At 44.2% G+C, this 23,371-nt stretch overlaps 1 protein-coding gene across 1 annotated transcript; it reads left to right on the forward strand.

Moving 5' to 3' along the window:
* Positions 1-596: 596 nt before the first annotated feature.
* Positions 597-21,974, forward strand: PPA2 (inorganic pyrophosphatase 2). The gene is made up of 12 exons (XM_081209379.1): positions 597-1,217; positions 4,611-4,675; positions 5,757-5,801; positions 7,860-7,913; positions 8,340-8,459; positions 9,806-9,892; positions 11,808-11,934; positions 15,283-15,410; positions 17,778-17,863; positions 19,266-19,335; positions 21,019-21,058; positions 21,730-21,974. Exons 1-12 carry the CDS (start codon positions 1,016-1,018, stop codon positions 21,756-21,758), a joined length of 1,053 nt encoding a protein of 350 aa, XP_081065505.1. The 5' UTR covers positions 597-1,015; the 3' UTR covers positions 21,759-21,974.
* The last annotated feature ends 1,397 nt before the right edge of the window (positions 21,975-23,371 follow it).

Raw genomic sequence — 23,371 nt, forward strand, 5'->3', positions numbered from 1 at the left:
TAGTCAAGCAGTGTATATGTTTTGTTAAATGAAAAATATGTTAAGTGCCAGAAAAATCTTAGAAAACAAAAGTAAATCCTATTGACTTTGTGTTATCTGGCATATTTTTATCCCACATTTCCACAGTGATCAAAATAGCTTATGTTGTAATTAAAAACAAAGCTATACAGCAATATATATATTAAGGGATAAACACAGGAAGACTGGGAACTTGCCCACAAGTCTGTCAAACTTCAGCACTTTTAATAAGGCTGACTAGAATCCATTATTTTCCATTTACGATCATGAAATTAGAGACAAGGATCCCATGTGGAAATTTTCAAATCCCTCCACGTGCTTTCTTGTCAGCGCACAAGCCTGCGGGGGTTTCAATCCTTTGCACACTTTTTTTGGAGGAAGCCCACTGAAAACAACTTACATTCGGAAGGTATTATTGTACCGGAAGTGGATACAACGCTCCGTTTTAATCTGCCTGCGGCTGTATCTGCGAATAGGTCTCTCCCCCCCCCCGCAACTCATTTCGCTATTTACTGAGGTTGCTCATGCAGAAAAATAGCAGAGTGCAACCCGATCTAACGTTAAGTTTTGCACGAATTAAATCGTACTCAGGTACTTCCTCCTAGGTAAACGTGCTCAGGACGGCAACAGCCCGTCTTTCTGCATGTTTACTCGGAAGTAAATAACCTCCGAACTCCATGGGAAATACTGCCATTGAAGAGTACTGGAAGTGCGGAGCTACGGGAAAGGGACGGGTTTTGCCCTCCTTCAGGCCTCGGGCTAGGCTGCTAAACCAGATCCCCTCCTTGCGGGTTTTCCGCCCCCGCGGGTCTACCCACAAGCCCCATTGCCCGGTTCCTGGCTGCCTGCCCGTTTCCTACTGATTAACCGAGAGGTGAAACCACGCTGCTGGCAAAAGCGGCTGGGCTGCGACTTCAAGGCCGTTTGCTGAGCATGCTCCGAGCTCCACCCGCTGCGCCGCAAGAGGAACTGCGCGGAGAAGCGGAAAGCACGAAGCATGCGTGCGGGGGCTGGCGTGGGTCGGCTGCTGTGGCTGCCTTGGGCGCTTCAGTGCCACCGCTCTTCGTGCAGGAGAGGGACGCCGGCGCGGCTTCCGCAGCCGTGGGTGCTGATCCGTCGCTCGCACGGCGGCCTCATGGCTCAGTACGGCACGGAGCAGCGGGGGCAGCTCCACTCGCCCGATTTCCGCCTTTACTTTAGTAAGTAGCCGCTCGGCAGGACCCGCGTGGGCAGCGGCGGCGACGCTTCCTTCGAACGCGCCGGCGTTCTATGGAACGCTGCGGGAACATTCGCTTGCTTTGATCTTTGTTACATGGCGTTCTAGGGCGGGGCTTCAGGGTCCAGCGAACACCCGCCCCTCTCCCTCCCTTCTCTGATGGGTAGAATTTAAGAGCAATTAAATAATAATAATATAAGGTTCTAGGGCGGGACTCGGCGTTGTTCCGCCCCCTTCCCTTCTGATTGTACTGTAGTTCTAAACGCGTGTTGATTTACCGGGCGTCCTAGAGCTGCATTTAGGAAAGGAATCCTTTCCCGGTGTTGACTGGTTATAATTTAAGTTCCTTTGCTGGATCAGATCAGAGGTTAATCTAGTCCGCTCTTGGCGTTTCCTAGTGGGGGAGGGGCAGTGATTCATTTTCGGGTGCCAACTGGAATCTGCCCTGGCGAGGCTCAAGCTTTGCGTTATAATTAAATTACAAAAATCAAAGCCTGATTCAGAATTTGGGTGCGTGACCCGCCTTGCACTTACAATCACTTTTCGCATGCCACAGTGACAGGAGACTCGGTTCGTAACTCTAACCTGTGGATCTGAACAACTGATAACCCTACAAAGTGCAAATAGCAAACATATTACATGCAGGGGTGCAAGTAGTGTAGAGCCAAGGCCACTTGTAGCATCCTGGAGTGTGTATTGGAGAATAAGGCCATCTGGCTACTAGCCATGTTGGTCCTGATCTGCTTCTGCAGTTGGAGACAGTACACTTCTGAGTATCAGTTGGGAACCGCAGAACGAGGGAGCGCTCTTCTGCTCTGGTCCTGCTTACCGGTTCCTCTGGTTGGTCACTGAGAATAGGATGCTCTACTAGATGGGCTATTGGCCTGATCCAACTGTATGCTTACACGCATGCAAGAATCACACATACACACCAGGCAGATTCTTCCATGATAGCTTAATTCTGAAGCAGCCTGTAGCAGTGGGGTGAAGCAGCAGTATATACAGTACTGGAGATCTTCAGATGGGACCAGCTTTTCCAGTTTGGAAACCATATGTGGACTGCCCATGTCTTCTTCTTCTTCTTTGGCGATCACTCGTCGCCGAGTAAGATTGGCTTCCATAAACACGGTTTTAACAATGAGTCCGTAAGTGACTGTGGAGGCCAATTCTGGATCCACATGTCCTTCCACAGTGGGGACATTAGTTTCTGGGCAGGATTTGATCACGGTGTGGATTTGCCAAGCGTGCCTTCCATTTAGCACATTTCTCCCTTGCATCCTGAGTTTGAGTGTCTTCAAAGCCAATGACACCTTTGGTAAAGGCTGTTCTCCAACTGGAGCGCTTGCACGCCAGTGTTTCCCAGTTGTCAGTTTTTATACTACATTTTTAAAGATTTGCCTTGAGACAGTCTTTAAACCTCTTTTGTTGACCACCAGCATTACGCTTTCCATTTTTAAGTTCGGAATAGAGTAGTTGCTTTGGAAGACGATCATCAGGCATCCGCACAACATGACCAGTCCAACGAAGTTGATGTTGAAGAATCATTGCTTCAGTACACTGATATTAGTTTGCCCATGTATGATGTATGTGGATTGCTGTGCATGACGTTTGCATGGGTTTTGCTGAGTATACCTGTGCTAGGAAGTCTTGGCCACAGCTAATAATAGTTTCCACTATGCAATGAAAATAGTAGGCCCTGCTTGTAGCTTGGGGCCACTGAGAACAACAAGTTCTCACCAAGCAAGCTCTTATCTTGGCTTTGTGGGCAAAATCCCCTGGCGAATGCTTGTTATGCAGGTCAGCCCTCTGCATGTTTATTCAGAAATCAATTCAGTGTGCCCCGCTGCTGAGTAGACATAGAACTGAGTTCCTAGGAAGGCACACCTTGAATGCTTACTTTTCTCATTGTTGCAAAGTGTGCCCGGTAAGTGTTGCTGCATTTGGCGAGCAGATGTACAGCAGCCCTCGTGGTTAAAAAGTCCCATGAGAAGACTGGGGGAGCCATAGCTTAGGGATGGAGTGCATGAGTTGCGTGCAGAGAGTCCCACATTCAACCACCAACATCTCCATTATAGCAGTGTTTCCCAACCTTTTTTGGGCAAAGGCACACTTGTTTGATGAAAAAAATCTCGAGGCACACCACCATTACAGCCCCGTGACGTCAGCACGCAGCGTCACGCCAGGAGGGACGCACGAAAGTGTAAGTTTCAAATTTTTTCCCTCCCCCTTGCCGGGGAACCTCCAAGCTTTGGGGGTGGGGGGGAGGAGGCAGCAAAGCGAGGCAGGAAGGAGAGCGCGGCTTGGCTGGGTGAGCTTTGGCAGGGGCAGGGAATGAGAGCCGCGAGGCAGGCGCTGCGGACGGAGGCGCTGCCCGCCGAGCTCGCAGGCAGCCAGGCAGGCAGACGGCGATAGCCCCGCGCTGGGCGGCCTCTCCTCGCCGCCGCCGCCCCGCCTCTCGTCGCCCGACTCGCCCGCCTCCCTCCAGGCAACATCTCGCGGCACACCAGGCAACATCTCGCGGCACACTAGTGTGCCGCGGAACAGTGGTTGGGAAACACTGCATTATAGTATCTCCTCCCTTGCAGAGGTACTATCGACTCATAAGTACTGTCCCAGTGTTGACCTAGTGACTAGCCTCCCATGAAGGTAGCTTCATACATTTATATGTAAATCTCCTCTACCACCTGATGAAATGAATTTGCATAAGCACACACAGCAGGTTAACTACGGCAGCAACACCTTCCTATAGCATGTTAGTGGTACAGTTCTTTGTGATTTACTCACTGTTTGTAAGGAATGATCCATCAAATGGTGAAATGTGGGCAAGTTCTAACACTGGTTGCTAGTCAGACGACATAGGATCTGCTACCCTAAGGTTACCAGATTTTTTTCAATGAATCTGGAGACACTTTTCAACTTCAACTGATTTTATGTGGGGATTGATTTGTAAATCCGGGGACTGTCCCCAGGAAACGGGGACATCTGGTAACCTTACGCTACCCTATTATCTACAAAGTTAATTGAATTAATTGAGTTTTTTGTCATTGGTTTCTTAGATCTTGAAATCATAGTGTTGAGGTGGGAGAGGAGACAAGGTTCTAGGTATTCTTGAATGTATATTATTGCTTACTGATTGTAGAGCAGGAAAGCAACCCAGCTTTTAAAGCAAGCTGAAAACTAGTTCTCTGCCACGATAACGTGAATTGTTTGTGCTATGAAGAGGAGGTGGTTAAAACCGTATTGCCAGTATTTTAGCTGAGCAAGCAGACTTTATAGCTGAATAACTGCAAACTAGTTTTTTGTACCAGTAGAGATACAAGCAATTGTATACACTGCCTGTGTGTTTGTGCTTATAACGTTTTGTTTAATCTTGTAGAGAATTCAAAGGGAAAATACATTTCCCCATTCCATGACATTCCTCTGTTTGCTGGATCAAATGAGGTAATTAACACATGTAACACTCTTTATTTGTTGAAATTGCTGGAAGTTGAGATCTTTTAAGGTAAGAATGAGTCTTTCACTTTTAACCTAACTAGTTCTATAGTCATAACTTTTTATTGTCAGGGGAAAAAATCATTTCAGCCAAAGTTTGATTTCATCCACATCTCATCAATTCTGAAATTATCAGTGACATCTGAGTTGTGATCTTGCACTGGTGGAGGTCAGGAGACCTCGTCAATTGCAATGGCCTGCTTCCTAAAGCAAAATTCACAGCAATGTGTGGGCACCATCCTTTTTTGCATTCTGGGTTCTTTTGACATTATTGGGGCTAACTTGTGCGGTCCACTTGTTACTAAAATCCTCATCCTTGTGGTCATCTGATGTATTTTAAATGTGAGAAGCAAAAGTGAATATTCAGTACACAAATTTGTTACGCCTTAACTGCGTTATGTGTTTTTGAGAATGTATTTTTTGTTTTGGGGCAGAAGTAGTCAAAGAAGCACCAAGTCTAGAATTATTTGCAAGAATTGCAGTAATGAGGATTTCCTTTTCTGGAAGATAGGACAGTCTGCTGATCCATTATTTATTTTTTTATATAGCATTTTATTTTTTACAAGAAGAGACCAGGATAGTGGGTTCTATAGCAATCCCCGTGATTACAAATCATTACAGATTCAAAGATCAACACATCTCAGGGATGGGGAACTCAGGATGCATTCCAGTCAGGCAAGGTTCATGCAAGCAGGAGTGGCCTAAAAGTCATCAGATAGAGAGACCTGGAGGGATGCATTTGGGATGCAGGTTCCTCCTACTGTAGATGAGTTGTTCATTCAACAAATATCCACCACCTTTAAATAACTTTTTTGGGGGGGAGGAAGGTGTTGAATCTAGTTAGCAAAGTCACAGTGCCAGACCTATTCACAGTAATTAGCCAGCAAACTCATAATATTTTTGAACACTCTGGTGCTGAGCTTGACACCCGCATTCGATGGTCACTTTATCACTTGGCCCCATTTTTTAGACTTGTCTCTTTACGAGTTAGCCTTGTGTATTCAATGAGTTTTTATATTTTCCTGTACAGGATAAGGAGATTCCTGCAAAGAGGTCGAAGAACAGTGAAAGTGAGGTATGATCACAGAGCCCTTTATTGAGATTATTTGCTATACCTAGTTTTGCAGGGGAAGGAGATATGTGTGGGGCTTTTTAAAACCAAAGGCAGCTGTCTGATTGTTCTCTGATGTGTTCAGTTCCTTGCCTTCAAGCCAGGGCTGAGGAAAATTAGGGTGCAATAATTATGGGCATCAGTAAGAGGATTTTGCTACACTTCTTGTCTCGTATCCACTGTATGGTCTCAACTAAATATTCATACATTTCAGCAAAGCCTGTATTTGTCATTGCCACCACTCCAGATGGAATTTAATTCATATTTCAGTAGACAAATGTTTCAAGATACAAATGTCATCACTTCAAAGTTCTCAGAAACCCTTTTTATGTCTCTTTTAACTGGGCAATGTTTTTTAAAAAGTAAATCCGTCTGCCTATAGCAGGGACACCCAACTCTGATTTCCGTTCTAGTGATCTGGAGGACGGGGGGGGGGGGGCTGGATGGATGGAAGAGCGATCGATTGACCGTAATCTACCAAAACCTCCCGGGGATCAACCAATGCATTGCAATCGACCTAGACATCCATGGCCTATAGCAATATTTTTCTGGAAGATAGCTGTAGTTTTAGGTAGTACCTCGGTTATCTGTATTTCCATGGGCTCTGTGAAACTTCTATAGACAGAGTGTGGTGTAAACTAAGAAATTGTTTAATTTTAGGGGGTGTTTACATCTGGCAAACATCAGCCATAAGACCATGAAGACTGCCTTACAGGATGAAAGTGACAGGCAGATCTCAGTTGTTTTCATGGGGCATCAGTGGAATAAACTGCTTGGTCAAATGCAGCGATTCTGATGATTGCATAGATTTATACTTCTGGTTGGTAGTGCCATGGCTGCTTACGGAGGGGGAGAGGCAGCTGTGAGGGTCATGTGGTGCAGACACACTGGGAAAACTAGTCTGGTGCTCCTGCTGTTAGGTTTGCACCACACCAACATCTTACAGCACTTTCCCCCTCCCACTTTCGGTACCATTAACATCAGTGATGTGACCAGTTCAGGTGAGCATCTCTGCCCACGCCTGTGATGATAAACTAGATGACCAGCATGGCAAATTAATCCACAAATTTCTTGATAGCAGAATGAAGTTCCAGAAAACTGTCATCAATTCATGGGCAGTCCTACTTAACACCGGGGAATCTGAAACTTTGAATGGTCCTTCATGATTGAAAAAGTAGATCCATGCAAAGAAACAACTCATCGCTGTAGGCAAAATGGCTGGGGTAAGGCTGTCCCACAAAGCCACATCATAGCTATTTTTACAGACTTGTTGGTCTGATAAACTTCTTTAGGAAGCACATTTCAGAATGAAGAGGAGCTATCTTTCTCCCATGTGTGCAGAGTTTTTAGGTGGAAGAGCTTTGAAAAACAGCACACATGAACACAGCCACACGCACCCTGGGCTGTAATGGTACAGTCAACTTGACTCCCTCGCTGTTCCATCACCTTTTTCAGCTAGCCTGAATCCACATTCACACCATGCATTTAAAGCACTAAGCTACCACTTTAAACAGTTATGGCTTCTCCCCCCACTCCCAAGAATTATGGGAGCTGCAGTTTAAATGTGCTGAGAGTTGTTAGCGGGCCCCTATTCCCCTCCCAGAGTGGCTTAACAATCAATGCCTCTTTACAGGGAACTCCTGAGAATTGTTGCTCTATCAGGAAAATTGTGGGTTTGCAGCAACTCACAGCACCTCCCAGAATTCTTTGGGGGAAGCCATGACTGCTTGAAGTGGTATTGTAATATTGTATGGTGTGAATGTGGTCTTTGTTTGGAGGTGGGTCGTATTGCCAATGGGCCGCTCTAACCGTGTTTAGGAAGGATGAGCAAACATGAAGTCTTGAGGCTGGCTCTCAGCTGGCCAGCCATTGCCAGCAGAGAGCTAGCACTGTGTTTCCTTTGACCCTGAAGAGTATGATAATAACCATGATTGCTCTGTGCTCATTCTCTGTAGATTTGTGTCTGTTTCCCATTAATTTCTTAGTTGTTCCTTCCCACCCGCTTTTTCTTCTTCTGTTAAGGTTGTACTTAACATGGTTGTAGAAGTGCCTCGCTGGACGAATGCTAAAATGGAGGTAACCATGGACAGCAGCTTGCAAAAAAAGTAATATAAGTGGAACTTGGCAAAAGTTTGTGGCAGTGCATCTTCAGGCCCGAAAAGGATTCTTTTGATGAGAGTATAAGATATATAAGTTGTCAATGGCTTGAACACACCACAAACAGCATTTTATATAAAGCATCCCTTAAATGGAAAGATGCATTTAATATCACTTGGCCTGGCATGTCAAGGGAATTCCTTAACCCACCCCAATATTTTTATCACCATAAACAAATATGTTCAATGTACTGTTTCCCTCACTTTGGGAGATAGGGAAAATATATAAAGCTTGACACTTTGTTGTGTTGTATGCTATGGGGATAATCAGTTGAATCATTTTACAGTAATCCTCCTTTCCCCTTCCTTCCCAAATCTCTCCTCTCCATTTTGCAACATGTTCCAGATTTCCACAAAGGAGCCATTGAATCCCATTAAGCAAGATGTAAAGCAGGGCAAGCTGCGATACGTGGCAAATATCTTTCCCCATAAGGGCTATATTTGGAATTACGGGGCCTTCCCTCAGGTAATGTGGTTCCCCCCCCCTCTCTCTGTGTGAAAGTTTTCTGTCGTCTCAGTAAAGTCTAGTCATAAATCTTGTAATTTTTTATGAATGCAAAGTGGTTGCATGGAAAACAAAGGTGTTCAGGAGCCTTGTGCATTGGCTAAAGGGCTGGGGAGACATTATGTAACAATATTTGCCCATTAGTTTTGAGAAGTATTTAAAAGCAGAATGTATGTTCCTGGTAAAATAGTCATGCAGGCTCATAGTGGTCTGATTCATGCTGAATTGTAGAGTTGGAAGGAGCCACAAGGGTCATCAGTGAAGGAGTCTTTTGCCCAACATGGGCCTTAAACTCACAACTCTTCAGATTAAGAGACTCTCATACTACTAAACCATGGTTTATTAAACTATGGTTTACTAAATCATGGCTTAGCATCATGTGTGAACCCAGTCCAGTATCTTAACTATGGTTTATCGACTATGGTTAAAGGTTGCCCATTAACCAACGTTTGTAGCCGATTTATAAAACTTAGGTTACATTATCCTCATCTTAGCATTTTGTGTGAGACTGGACCTCCTCCTCAATTACGGTTAAGGAGTTGTCATGTCCCCAAAGCTATAGATCCACATCAAAGAGCGATTTTCCTGGCTTTTCCTCCTTTAATGGGTGAACCTAATAAACCAAGATTTAAGTAATTGTCTGCCAGATGTTTCAGTTTTAACTATACTCTATTAACTATGGTTATCCTTAATAATGGTTAACATGAACCATGGCTTAATGTTATGTGTGAACCAGGCTAATGTCCAGGGGTTGTTCTGCACAATGCATTTATGTTATATTCAAAACTTTGGGCAGATGGTGAATAGCATCAAAGTGGAGGAGGAACAACTGCTGGCCTATTGTGCATTATACGGATCTGTTCCTTAGCACTGATATTTCATTCATTATATTTTGCCCAGGACTTTATGTCAAAACACCCCCCCATCCTGATTATAGCTTCACAATACCTTATAAGAGAGGGTTGTTACTTTTCTACAACAGAGTGAAGATTAGACCCAGATCTCTACCCTAGCCAAACACCCTGTAACATGTGCCCCTCACCCCCAGAAATTGTTGGATTCGAACTCCTACCATACCTGACACTTGGAGACACACATCATCCAGAGGGCCACAGGTTCCCCTGTATTATTTGTTGGTGACACCCATATGCCATGGTCTCAAGGGAAATGAGAGTCACTATTAAACCTAGTCCATGCAAGAAGCATGGTTCTTTATTTTTGGAATCTTTGTAACCGGTACAGACCAGTAATAAGGCAGATGTTGATCACCAGAGCTGAAATGTGAGTTCTTTCCTTGCTTTCAACAGACTTGGGAAGATCCCAATCACAAAGATGATAGCACAGGATGCTGTGGTGACAACGATCCCATTGACGTCTGCGAAATTGGTTCCCAGGTCTGTGTTAACTACTTGCTCTAGATTTTAATCTAATGTTTCAGCCATTTATTTTCTATTATGAAGTAGGAGAATAGGCAGCAGCAGTCCAACTGGGAGATAGGGATCAAAACCTTAGTTTAGATGTTGGACACAATATTATGTTTGCTGACTGGGAACAGTTGTAGACCACCGAGATGAAATTTACGGCATGCAATGCCTTAAGAGAAAATATTATGAAAATGATATATAGGTGGTACATGACCCCAGTCAAGCTTGCAAAAATTTATCATTTGCCCGATAATAAATGTTGGAAATGTAAAGAAAATGAAGGTACATTTTTCCACCTTTGGTGGACGTGCCCTAAGATTAAGGCTTTCTGGGAAATGATTTATAATGAATTGAAAAAGGTATTTAAATATACCTTCTCGAAGAAACCAGAGGCTTTTCTCTTGGGCATGGTTGACCAGTTGGTGTTAAAAAAGGATAGAACTTTCTTTATGTACGCCACAACAGCAGCAAGAATACTTATTGCAAAGTATTGGAAGATGCAAGACTTGCCCACTTTGGAAGAATGGCAGATGAAGCTGATTGACTGTATGGGACTGGCAGAAATGACTGGCAGAATCCGTGACCAGGGAGAAGAGTCGGCAGAAGAAGATTGGAAAAAATTCAAGGACTATTTACGAAAATACTGTAAAATTAAGGAATGTTGAATGATGTTGGATTGAAATTAAGTGGTTTCTAGCTTTAATGGTACAAAGGAATATGATAAAATGGTTTTCTTTTTATAAGTAAGAATTTAAGGTTATAATAACCTAAGATGTTGGAGAGAAAATAAGGTGTTTTCTTGTTTTTTTCCCTTTTAAGTTGTAATGCTTTGAGATATGGATTTGCTGCATAAATAATTTGAACTGGATATACAAGAAGGGGAGGTATGAGGAGGTCAGGGAAATATGTTATGAGAAAATAAGTTGTGAAATTTATGTGTTTTTAACTTTTTTATGTTTGCTTTTTTCTTTTTGTTTGTAAAAAATTGGAAACTTTAATAAATATCTTTTTTAAAAACAACAACAAAACCTTAGTTTAGACCCGTGGTAAATCTAAAGGGACCCCGACCGTTAGGGCCAGTCATGGCCGACTTTGGGGTTGCGGCGCTCATCTCGCTTTACTAGCCGAGGGAGCCAGCATACAGCTTCTGGGTCATGTGGCCAGCATGACTAAGCCACTTCTGGCAAACCAGAGCAGCACATGGAAATGCTGTTTACCTTCCTGCCGGAGCGGTACCTATTTATCTACTTGCACTTTGACATGCTTTCGAACGGCTAGGTTGGCAGGAGCAGGAACCGAGCAATGGGAGCTCTTTGTGGGGATTCGAACCGCCAACCTTATGATCGGCAAGCTCTAGGCTCAGTGGTTTAGACCACAGTGCCACCCACCTGCATCCCGTGGTACCTGCAACCAAATATTGCAGAGTTTCGTTTTACCTGTACAGGGTTCTAGCCAGCTAGATGTAAACTAGCTGTGAAAGCTCAAAGAAGTCCGGCAAGACATTTTCCTTTATCCCTCCTCTTTTCCATTTTTCCATTCCGGATGATGCTTCATGCTCTGTTTCCACTAAGCATCTGCAATGAATAGGTGGTGTTTGCTTGTTTTTTGCACTTCTGCAAACCTTGGGGTTCCCTCAGCACCCTAATACCTCTCTCAACCCCATTTTAGCTCTAGTATTGTTGGTACTCACCACGTGACTTTGCTATTAGAGGGAGCGATGCTCAGACCTTGGGAGATGAAACAATACCACTGATGCGGTAGAAGCAGGCTAGAAAATTAACACGCCTAGGAAAGAAACTAGGACATAGCTGAAAAAAACAATTGTGGAGTCTTTCTTCTTTGCAGTGCTCTTCTAATTCAGAAGCTCGTTTTCTGTGTTTTTAAGGTTCGAACACTCGGTGAGGTGGTCCCGGTGAAGGTCCTTGGAGTTCTTGGTCTCATTGATGAAGGAGAAACTGACTGGAAGGTCCTTGCTCTCAGTGTGGATGACCCAGAGTCACAGAAGATTCATAGTAAGCATTCTTAACCTCCCTGTTAAATCACCCATTGCACCTAATCTACAAACATCCTGTGTTTTCACTGTCACTGTTAGGAACCTTGAGAGTTGTGAGGCTCGATATGATTGCAGGTAGAACTTTCTCTGCTTGCCCACCAAGCTACAATTTGTAGTGTTTGGGGTCAAAGCCATTGTAGCTAAAGAGGTCAAAAATTGGCTTGAGTTTGTGTTTATTAGATCTGAGTTGCTTTGTGACGTGTGAAGGCATTTGAATTTGTAACATAGAATTCCTAACCAATCTTTTAATGGTGTGACTTTTTCCAGTATATATAATACCCATCATTATCGTTACTATGTTGACGTTTGGTACCTTAAAGAGGAAGATAATTTATTATGGCATAAGTTTTCATGGACTGGGGGCCACTTCTTCAGATGCACGAAGCGTTAGCCTGAGTTATGGGTGGATGCAGGTGAGAATTGTAAACAGAACTGAAAATCGGAGGGAAATGAAACGTTTAAAGTATGCACAGTGATAATCGCAATATTAACAGCTGCCATTTTTATTTGGAAAACCTATCTTTATTCTTTTCAACCTGAAAGCAACTTCCTCCAAGTTTTTAAGGGACTTCAGTTGGTCCACCAGTTACGACATTTTATGGACAGGGATGACTTGGCCCCTGAACTTCATGCTCTGAATTATTGCAATGTGGTCTATGTGGGGCTTCCCTTGTAGACTATTCGGGAACGTCATTGGGTCCAGAATGCAGCAGGAAGATTTCGGCTGGGTTTCTATCTAGATCTCACATAACCCTTATTTTAAAAACAGCTACACTGGTTGCCAGTTCATTTTGGGCCCAATTCAAGATGCTCTTGTTAGTGTTTAAAGCCCTAAATGATTTAGGCCTGTCTGAAAGGCCCTCTTGAGGGACCATCTTGATAGTTCCTGTACCTTCAGAGTCCTGGGGATGGGTGGCCTGGGAGAGGGCCTTCTGAATGGCAGTCCCAAGTTGTGGAACTCCCTTAGAGGTGTGTCTGGCACCTTCATTGTACATCTTCTGGTGAATGCTGAAGATACACCGCTTTACCCTGGCTTTTTGACACTTGAGGTGTGTATATTGTTAGAACCCACTTGGTTTTGTGTTTGCAAGTTGTTTAGAACTGTGCTTTAACCTGCTCTGGGGCCTATATTATTGCTATTAGTGTTCAATTCTCAGGGGTTTTTTCAGGTGCCAGAACCATTAACGTACTGTATTGGTTCTCCACAGATAGCGTTTAAATATGTTGAGCAGCAAGGAAGATTTATGAATGCATTGGAGTGAATTTGAATAAACATTCAATATTGAGCAGCTTGAAATGTGTGTGAGCTTTCCCCCCCACCCGCCGCAAAACATTGCAAATGCCTTTATATGGTCTGAAGTGGTGCTTCCTGTAAATGTTTAGAAGATGTCATTAAAAACATATGTCCTCTTCCCACAGGCTTTCTCCCCCTGAATGCGTGCTGCAAATTGGGTGTGTTAGCTTTGCTAGAAAAAGAAAAAGGGAGAGGGAGAGGGGAAATGGCCACACGTGCATGAGGAGACACACACATGCACACAAAGTAGTTATGTACAAATTGTTTCTCATGGTGCCAGTCCCAGTAGAGTTGGGAACTGGCATTCGGTTGCTCAAGGCTGTGTTCATCAGAAACACGCGCCAATTCACATTAGTGATCCAATTAGCCCGCCGTTGTCTGTTTTGACTGGCACCACCTCTCCAAGATCTCGTTGGGGCTGAGGGGGGTGGGGAAGGAGCCCCAAAACATCCAGAACATCCCTCCCCCTGGTCTTCATGATCCTTTAACTGGTGATGCCAGAGAAGAGCAGTGGCTCAGTGGTAGAGGACATGCTGTGCATGCGAAAGGTCCTGGTATGTCCAGATAGGGTTGGGAGAGATCCTGGTCTGGAACCCTGGAGAGCTGCTGCCATCCATTGTAGACAGTACTGAGCAAGATGAGCCAGTGGTTTGACTCTGTATCAGGCAGCTACTTATGTCCACATGAACCTTGACTCTCCTGTCTGCTCTGCCGCTGAGTGATGGTACTTCCTCATTATGGAGAAAGAGAGTCCATTATTCACCTTGGAGGCACTTGTAGGCTTTCCAGGGAGTTGTGTGTGTGTATTTGTGTCAGTCATAGTTCCCTGCTGCTCAGTGGCATAGCGTGGGTTACTAGTGCCCAGGGCAAGGCTCCGCTCGCTGGTAAGCTGGAACAAAGGGTCAATAGCTCACAGCGCCTTATGAGCGTTGGGCACGGCAGAGAGTGGGATGGGGATTGGTCAGGATAATAATAATAATAATTTAGGAGTGGGCATCTTTCTGAAACCCATGCAGAGGGTGCCCAAATCTGCTCCTCAGTCTACCCATGCGAACATTGGGAGATTTTCTGTGTGAGGAGGAAAGAGCATTATTTTTTATTTTTATTAGTACTACTTTCTCTTTTTTCCCCTCTTGAAATTTTGCTCCCCCTCGAATTTTGCACCAAGGGCAACAGCCCCCCACACTATGCCTGTGCCACTGCTGTCTCAGACAGAATTGAGCCATCATGTACAAAGCATGCCTTATTCTTTCGACAACAGTGGAGCAGTAGTTGCTGTGAAAGTTTGCTGCAAGATTCTTCCTGTTGTGTTCTAATGAGCCTCCATGCCAAATCAAGAAAAAATACAGAGGTTCTGTCTCTCAACAGTCTCTCAACTGTACCTCTTCAAATTGGTGGAACTGCCTCCTGAGCCGCCAAAAAGGAGCAGTCTCTAGCTCAGCCTTTCCAAATCTTCTGGACTCCAGCTCCCATCAGCCCTAGTCAGCATGGTCAATAGCCAGGGATGATGGGAGTTGTAGTCCAAAACAACTGGCAGGCACCAGGTTGTGGCAGGAGAACCTGTGGCTCTCCAAATGCTGTTGGACTACGACTCCCACCTTCCCTGGCCGTCAACTATGATGTCTGGGACTGGTGGAAGTTGGAGTCAAGCAACATCTGGAGGGTGTTCCTGTAATAAATTACATAGACTTCCAGTGTTTGTTTTCAGAATCAATGTGTACATTTATGGCACAGTAACTGAAATTATATACAATGCACAGTATCTGTTGTGCATCCAGAACTCTTTGCAAGCAGGGACTAACCCGTAACCCATTGACTTTAGTTTTATAGAAACCTCCATGCACTCCCTGAAATGAATTGAATTGTTTCTCTTTGTGGGGTGTGTTTTATTGGAGACCTTGCAGGTGTCACCTTGTTGACCAGTACATTTAGACCCTATGGAGTTGGCGCAAATTGGGATATAGCGCTATTTTGTGCAGAAATATAGATACCTGTTTTTCTAACCCTTTGCAGATATTGATGATGTCCGGAAGTTCAAGCCAGGTTATCTTGAAGCTACGGTTGACTGGTTCAGATTATATAAAGTTCCCGACAGGAAACCAGAAAATCAGTTTGCTTTTAATGGCACTTTTAAAGACAAGGTGAGGTACTTGCTTGTGAAAGATGACAGATTTGCTAATGGTTCTCGTTGAAATTGTACTCTGTGGAATAAAACTTTCAGAAGAGTTCTAGAATCTCATGCAAAAAAAGGGGTGGGACTCTCCAAATAGAGTAAACTTTTATTTGTGTTAAAAATGTACACCTGATATTTCACCTTTATGGTTCCATGCTCAGCTATGGAACAAGAAGTATTGAGCCTCACCATGTAGGCAGAAGTAGTTAACACACAGGGTGCGGGTCAAATCTGGCCAGCCAAACCACAAGAAGTGACCCTCCAGCCCTTTCCCTCTCTCCAGTTTTATCATTCCATTTTGCCAGATAATAAATCTCCCTGTCTGTCTTGTTGAGGGTGATTTTTTTTTATTTTATAAAAGAGCTCTTTATCTCCCTATGGAGGATTTCTGAAAAACGTTCTGAGTGATCTTTCGTCTCTGATCTCGGCACTCATCGCCACAAGCACTGAGATCTGAGATAAGCCCCTCTACATCTTCTGTAAGAGTACAAGACAGTGTTTTCTTCCTCTCCAGTGCTGGCGTGTGGGGAGGGTTCAAACCCTGCCTTTTTCAACAGATCCATTGATGGCGATGGGAAGGCTACCAAGGCTGACTTTGACTATGTGCATGTGTGCAAATGCCTTTGTATTTGTGTTCGTATGCAGGCGTGTAGGTCAAAGGGATGGAACAACTCACCTTCGAGGAGATTACTTGATGCTTTTTAGTTTAGGGGGAAAGGCAAGCAAGGCGAGGAACATAATAGAGATGGCCTCTTTCATAATCCTTGAGCTCAGGGACATTCAGTGAAGCTGAAAGCTGGAAGACTTGGGACAGATAAAAAGAAAGGACTATTGAACTTGCTCCCACTGGAGACAGTGATGGCTGCTATCTTAGAGGAGGACACAAATTCTTGGAGAAGATGGCCTCTACCCATGATGGCCGTGCTGTGCCTCCACAGTTGGAGGAAGCAGTGCTTCTGAGCACCAGTTGCTGGAAGCCGCAGGAGTCCTGCATGTAGCTTTCCCACAAGCCCCTGGGAGAACAGGGTGCTGAAATAAATGGGCCATTGGCTTGATGCAGCTGGCCCTTGTGGCCAGCAGTTGTCAGGGTTATAAGCAGATGTCAGGGAACTGCCATCGGCTCAGAGGCGAGGAATAGAAGGGCAGTTGTATTACAGGGAGCCCCCGAAAATCTTGCAAAGCAGTTCCCTTCCGGGGAGGAGAAAAGCCCCACCTCTAGTGGGGAAGAGGTGGAAGGACCAGAGGATGCTGGTGGGAGCCTTAACACCACTCCTGGACAAGCCGGACAGGAGGGAAACACACCCTTGCCATTGGCTGTACTGCACAGTAGCCTAAGGCGCAAAGAGGGAAGGAGAAGGTTGGGGGTAACGAAACTGTTATGTTGACCACTCCCGGATTCTTCTAGCGATTGAGCCAGACATGAGCTTTGGAGCTCTTCACTGAAAATAGTTTGCACCAAAATAAAACCCGTAAAACACAGGTTTGGAGTCCTGTCTGGTTACTCTCGAGCAACCGCAACAGCCATCTGACAGCAGATTTTGAAAGATTGTGACAACAGCAATAAGAAAGAGATCCAGTTAGTCTTGTAGACAATTCTGCTGCTGTAACTTAGGATGTTTTGGAAGAAAATCCACCTTGTCTTCCCAGTGCCTGCGACTTCCAAATAATTACATGGTCGTTTGACCCCTCTCCCGAAGTGCATTCTTGTAAGCTCATTGACGGTCTGCAATGTTCTCCCTCTTTGAGGTTGAGGGAATCTCCCAAGTCTCAGTTATATTCTCAGACTGACCTTAATTAGACACTTTCCAACTGTTTCACTGAGGTCCAGGGAGGGCCGTTGCCAAAACAGCTGGCGTTTAAAAAATTAAGCATCTGCTGAAAAGCTTTGCCTAGAGCAGAGCCAAGGCATGAACTGAATTATTTCACTCTCTGTCTGAACTGGGTTGGAGAGGCTTCACAAAACGGTTCTGGGAATGCTAAGAGGGCTTAGTCTTTCCCCAAATATGGCTTAGTTCCCATGGCCTGCATGAAGCATAGCTGTGCTCAGGCCATTCCATTCTTATGAAATGCGCATTCTCATTCCTGGTGTGTCTCTCTCTCTCCCCCCCTTCTACTTTTTTGGGAGCAGATCAGTGTTTTTTGGGAAGTTTCCACAATGTTTGGTCTGAATTGGGGGAGGTTATTTTTAGAATGGAAGTGGCTTAGCAAATGTATTGGGACCTTCCAAGCTCTTGCTCAGCCTGTAGTCTTAATTGTTCTTTGAGTTCCTGTTTTGTTTTGCAAATCATACAATGTAACATTGATTTTTTTTAAAATTGTCATTTTTTTAAAACAGGCATTTGCTTTTGAAATCATTCAATCCACCCATGAGTACTGGAAGGCTTTGCTTCACAAAAAGGCTGATGGAGGCGCCATAAAATGGTAAGCATTCACTTGGCACACAGATCTATTGAAATCCAGTGTGAATTAATGCAAAATTGACATGGGTGGCTTTTATTACAGTGGTTGCCTTTCTGTTCCTGAAGATCACTTCTGCGTACTGCCTTTGTTGGCAATTTCACTTAAATAAAATAATTAAGTCACAACCGCACGAGCCCCACAGATTATTCAGTAATTAAACCGTAGTAACGGCTCAAAAATAAATTGGCCTGTAATCTCCCACTTGTAATTTTGCTCACAAAAAAGGAGAGTGGAAAACCTTGGCTTTTGCTTGACTTTGCTCATTCTAGGGCCTCATCTGCACCATGATGCTGCTTTTAACAGCCATGGCTTTTCCCAAAGAATGCTGGGAACTGTAGTTTGTTAAGAGTGCTGAGAGTTGTTAGGAGGCTCCTATTCCCCTCACAATTCCCAGAGTTCCCTGGGAAGCGGGGTTAATTGTTAAATCCAGGTTGAATCCTGACAAGACAGAAGTACTGTCTTGCAGGTGTGGAGGACTCCCTGGTCCTGAATGGGGTAACTGTACCTCTGAAGGACCAGGTGTGCAGCCTGGGAGTCATTCTGGACTCACAGCTGTCCATGGAGGCGCAGGTCCAGGGCAGCTGTCTTCCAGCTCCATCTGGTACGCAGGCTGAGACCCTACCTGCCCCTGGACTGTCTCGCCAGAGTGGTGCATGCTCTAGTTATCTCTTACTTGGACTACTGCAACGCGCTCTACATGGGGCTACATTTGAAGGTGACCCGGAAACTACAACTAATCCAGAATGCGGCAGCTAGACTGGTAACTGGGAGCGGCCACTGAGACCATATAACACTGGTCTTGAAAGACCTACACTGGCTCCCAGTACATTTCCAAGCATAATTCAAAGTGTTGGTGCTGACCTTTAAAGCGCTAAACTGCCTCTGTCCAGTATACCTGAAGGAGCGTCTCCGCCCCCATCGTTCTGCCCGGACACTGAGTTCCAGCGCCGAGGGCCTTCTGGTGGTTCCCTCACTGTGAGAATTGAGGTTACAGGGAACCAGGCAGAGGGCCTTCTTGGTAGTGGCACCTGCCCTGTGAAACGCCCTCCCACCAGATGTCAAAGAGAAAAATAACTACCAGACTTTTAGAAGACATCTGAAGGCAGCCCTGTTTAGGGAAGCTTTTAATGTTTAATAGGTTATTGTATTTTAATATTCTGTTGGAAGCTGCCCAGAGTGGCTGTGGAAACCCATCCAAATGGGCGGGGTATAAATAATAAATTGTTGTTGTTGTTGTTGTTGTTGTTGTTGTTATAAACTACTCTGGGTAACACCAGCTTCTTATGTTCCTTCCTGTTCACGTTTTCTGTCATAGCACTTGACAGTCATGCCCCAGTTGTTGGTAATTCTGTTCTGTTTTCAGCACCAACACCCAGCTGGATACCAGTCCGTATTGCTGCAATGAAGAGGAAGTGCAAGCTATTGTGCAGTCTGTAAGGGAATTTTTTTACATCCCGATTCTTAAATGTATGTCATTAATTGAAGCATAAAATTTCCAAATGTGCCACGAGGTGTAAAACAAAGGAAAGACCTGACTTGAAAATTAAATGGAGAACACAGGTAGGGGGTTTGGGTGTGATGGAGGGAACCGGGGACCAGGAATCTAGGTGGCAAGGGGTAAAAATATTTCGCAGCTTTAAGTACTGTTTTTTTTTTACCATTTCTCAATCGGAGTAATTCCATTACCAGTCTTCTCAATGCAGTGAATGCATTTCTCTCTTTATTTATTTCTCTGAAAGCTCCATAATGCTTGATTTTCTATCTCACTAATACTCAATAATAGCAAGGTGGACCATTTGTATCTCGCCTACTTGGTGTGCTGGCTTTGATTTGCCCTGTTGTCATGTGCTACTAGCACTTAAAGCTCATTGACTAGCAGCAGTATACTCTTAATCACGGGACGCGGGTGGCGCTGCGGGTTAAACCACAGAGCCTAGGACTTGCCGATCAGAAGGCCGGCGGTTCGAATCCCCGCGACTGGGTGAGCTCCCATTGTTTGGTCCCTGCTCCCTCCAACCTAGCAGTTCGAAAGCACGTCAAATTGCAAGTAGATAAATAGGTACAGCTCCAGCGGGAAGGTAAACAGCATTTCCATGCGCTGCTCTGGTTTGCCAGAAGCGGCTTAGTCATGCTGGCCACATGACCCAGAAGCTGTACGCCAGCTCCCTCGGCCAATAAAGCGAGATGAGCACCGCAACCCCAGAGTCGGCCACGACTGGACCTAATGGTCAGGGGTCTCTTTACCTTACTCTTAATCACAAAGAGCATACTTTATTGCCTTGTGTAATTCAATGTATCTTGCAGGAAAAGATAAAAGTGTGTGTGTGTGTGTGTGTGTGTGTGTGTGTGTGTGTGTGTGTGTGTTAGAAAGAGAGAATTATTTAAAATATTATTTTCGGTCCATCCACATGTTTCCATTTTCTTTTTTAAGAACACAAAAACTTAAGCAAAGGAGCTAAAAATATCAGAGCCTGCTTTTATCCTAAAAATGAAGCCTCGCATTCTGATCTGTTTATAAATGGGCTTTGCCAGCTGCAATGATTGCATCAGTTACGTGGAGAGTTTTTCCGCCGCCCCCAGGAGTGTTCCCAGCTATTTAGCCAGCTGATTTTTAACTATTAATGCGCCAAAGGGCCCCGTTTGTAAACTGAGTCATGGCAGTTGCACAGATGCAGCCCGTACAAGGAAGCTTCTGTTTTCTACGAAGAATCTAATCCAAGCTTTCAGAGACTCTTCTTCCCCCACTTTTGATTACAGCAGCAAACATAGTGCATGTTCAGAATGTACAGCGCATGCTTTAAATGTGCTGTAAAAGTATGGTGCCTTTCAGTGCAACCTTTTTATGAAATGAAATGTATGCTTGTTTGTTTTTGTTTTGTTTTTAAATCCCTACTCAAAGTCAGCCCCTTTTTGTGTGTGCGTGAGCCCTTCAGCTACACCCTTCTGCAATTAACCCTAAGTGTATGTAACTGAATTAATTGCATGTTCTCCCTTTGCTGACTGCTGCCTCCCCTTCCCTAGTTTCCCCTAGTGTCAAATTTTTGATTTATAAGCTTATTGGATCGCTTTGCACGTTGGTGATGCAAAGTAAATACAACTGACTGTTCTTTCTGTAGGTTCCATCCCCCACAGAAGACTATCCTGTTTCCAAAGAAGGTAAGACCCATTTTTCCAGGCGTCTTCATCGCACAGCTGAAGCCTGCCTATCAGCCACACGTGATAATTTACACTCCTTGTTCAATGTCACATACAATTTTGTTCTAGTTGAAAACAATATGATTGTGAAATGGTGTCCTGTGGTCCTATTTTCTGTGACCAGTCTTGAGCAAGTAGGATACCCCCCCTTCCCCTAAAACACTGGAATGATGGCATGAGACGTTTGCACACCACCTCTAGAACTGGAATTCTTCTTAAAGGAAATTCAAAATATCTTGTAGTAGGTTTTATGCAACTTAACATATATTATTATACCAGCATCTTTGCTCCTTCTTGCTACTTGTAAGCATTGGTAACTGCTGGACATCTGTTAAGCATAAATATTTAGCAGATCTGTGAGATCAGGTTGGCACAAACTTGGGGGGCATCTGCTAGAAATTAAAAACATGTCTGTTTCCCTGCCCCCTTCATGCTTGTTCCTAAAGTTATGCTTTATGTTCTTAACATTTTCTAAGTTGCTTAGAGAAACTTTCTGCAGCAAGCAATTTATAAACTGAACGAATGATTATATATTGATTCATACACAGACAGCAGTGGTCTGTGTTTGAGTATTCTGTCCTTTTAAGGGGCAGTCTAGTAATGAATAATATTTGTTCTGTTTTTTCTTTTAGTTGATAAGTGGCATTTTCTCAGGCAGTGATCATGAGCGTTCCCTGAAGTCAGTCTGTGCCATCTATCTACATCTATCTATCTTCTTTACACACATTCATTTACTCTCTCTTTCACACACACACACACACACACACTTACTTTTTTTGAAAATATGCAAGAGAATATATCACCAAATGGATTCTAAAGATACAAGTCTACATGTGCTGTGCAAATTTCTATCATGTAAATAAAAGCAGTGATTTTACATTCTCTTTGTGGTATTGTGTGTGCGTGTGCGTAAAATTTTAGATTGTTACCTAAAATATACTTTTAACCAAGTCTACCATTAGGTAATAACTGCAACCTCCCTATGTGTGCTTTACAAAGCAGATTGTGTTTTCCGCCTTGCCCCACTTTTATTTTATTTTTTAGACAGAGCAGTTAGGACTATCGACAGACATCGCCTTCTCTGAGCCTTCGTTCACCATCCATGCCCCCCCCCCCAAAGCAGTTGTACCCAAATGCGCTGGCGTAAATAACTCTGAAACAGCCCTGTCACAAATTTTGCACTTTGGTACAGGCAGCTCCTGTTTTAAGCGCGACCGATTTGTGCGCAATTACGCACACAGCGCCGAACCCAGAAGTGACCCGAAAATGTCATAAAGATGTCCCTAAAAGAGTGGGGTGGGGGCAGGGCAGAACAGGGTGTTTTCAGTCTTTTTCAGTGGGTTTCCGATTTCACGCAAGTGCGCAGTGACCCGGAATGTACCCCTCCCCACACACAAACGGGGAGTTGTCTGCAATTAAAATTTTAGTTTCGTTTCACATGTGGCATAAAAATGTGTTTTTATTCCTTGTGAATGTTTAGCTACGAAGGTTGAAAAGAACGAGTGTGGTGTAATAAAGAGTGTTGGACCTGGGAGGCCATGGTTGAGTAAGGAATCAAACCCTGATGCTCACTGGGTGAATTTGAGCCAGTCACTGTCTCTCAGCCTGACCCTAAATCGCAGGGTTGTTCTGAGGATAAAAATGGGGAGACATGTACCCCACCTTGAGCTGGGGGGGGGGAAGCTAGAATATAAATATGTTCGAAGTAAAGGGCACTCTCCAGTCAAAAGCATTTTAAAACCACTGATTTGAAAGGAAGTGTTGGACATGTTCTTAAATATTTCCATTGGAATTGATGTGCCACAGCAGAGCTACGTATGGCCTATCAGATATCTTTTCGTAGTTAAAGCAAACAATTAAAACAATCGTGCATTCCTGACTGCCCAATTGACTTTGATTTTGTTTACGTAGCCTGCAGTTGAAAAGTAAGTTCTTATAAAGATTTGTGGTTCAGTTTAGGTCAGAGTATGCACCTAATAAATACTTGCGCTAAGAAGGGCTTCATTGACCACCAGTGCTTGGGTGGTCCTGACTGAAGTGAATGGAATGTGTTCTACATTAAATCAACAATAAAGTCAGCCGGACGTCTCTGCAGCCAGTGTTCTGTACGTGCCAGTTATTTACAGGCTCAAACATCTAAACAAGACAGAAAAGGGTGGAAAAAACAACTCGCTGGCATTTCTCTGTAGAACGGTGAGTAATGAAATGAAGTAGACTTGAGGAATTGCCTGAGGAAGAACTGAGGTGAACCATAAGACGTCTTGTGATGTGTGC

This window comes from Podarcis bocagei, assembly GCF_964188305.1.
Source record: "Podarcis bocagei genome assembly, chromosome: 9".
Lineage (NCBI taxonomy): Eukaryota > Metazoa > Chordata > Lepidosauria > Squamata > Lacertidae > Podarcis > Podarcis bocagei.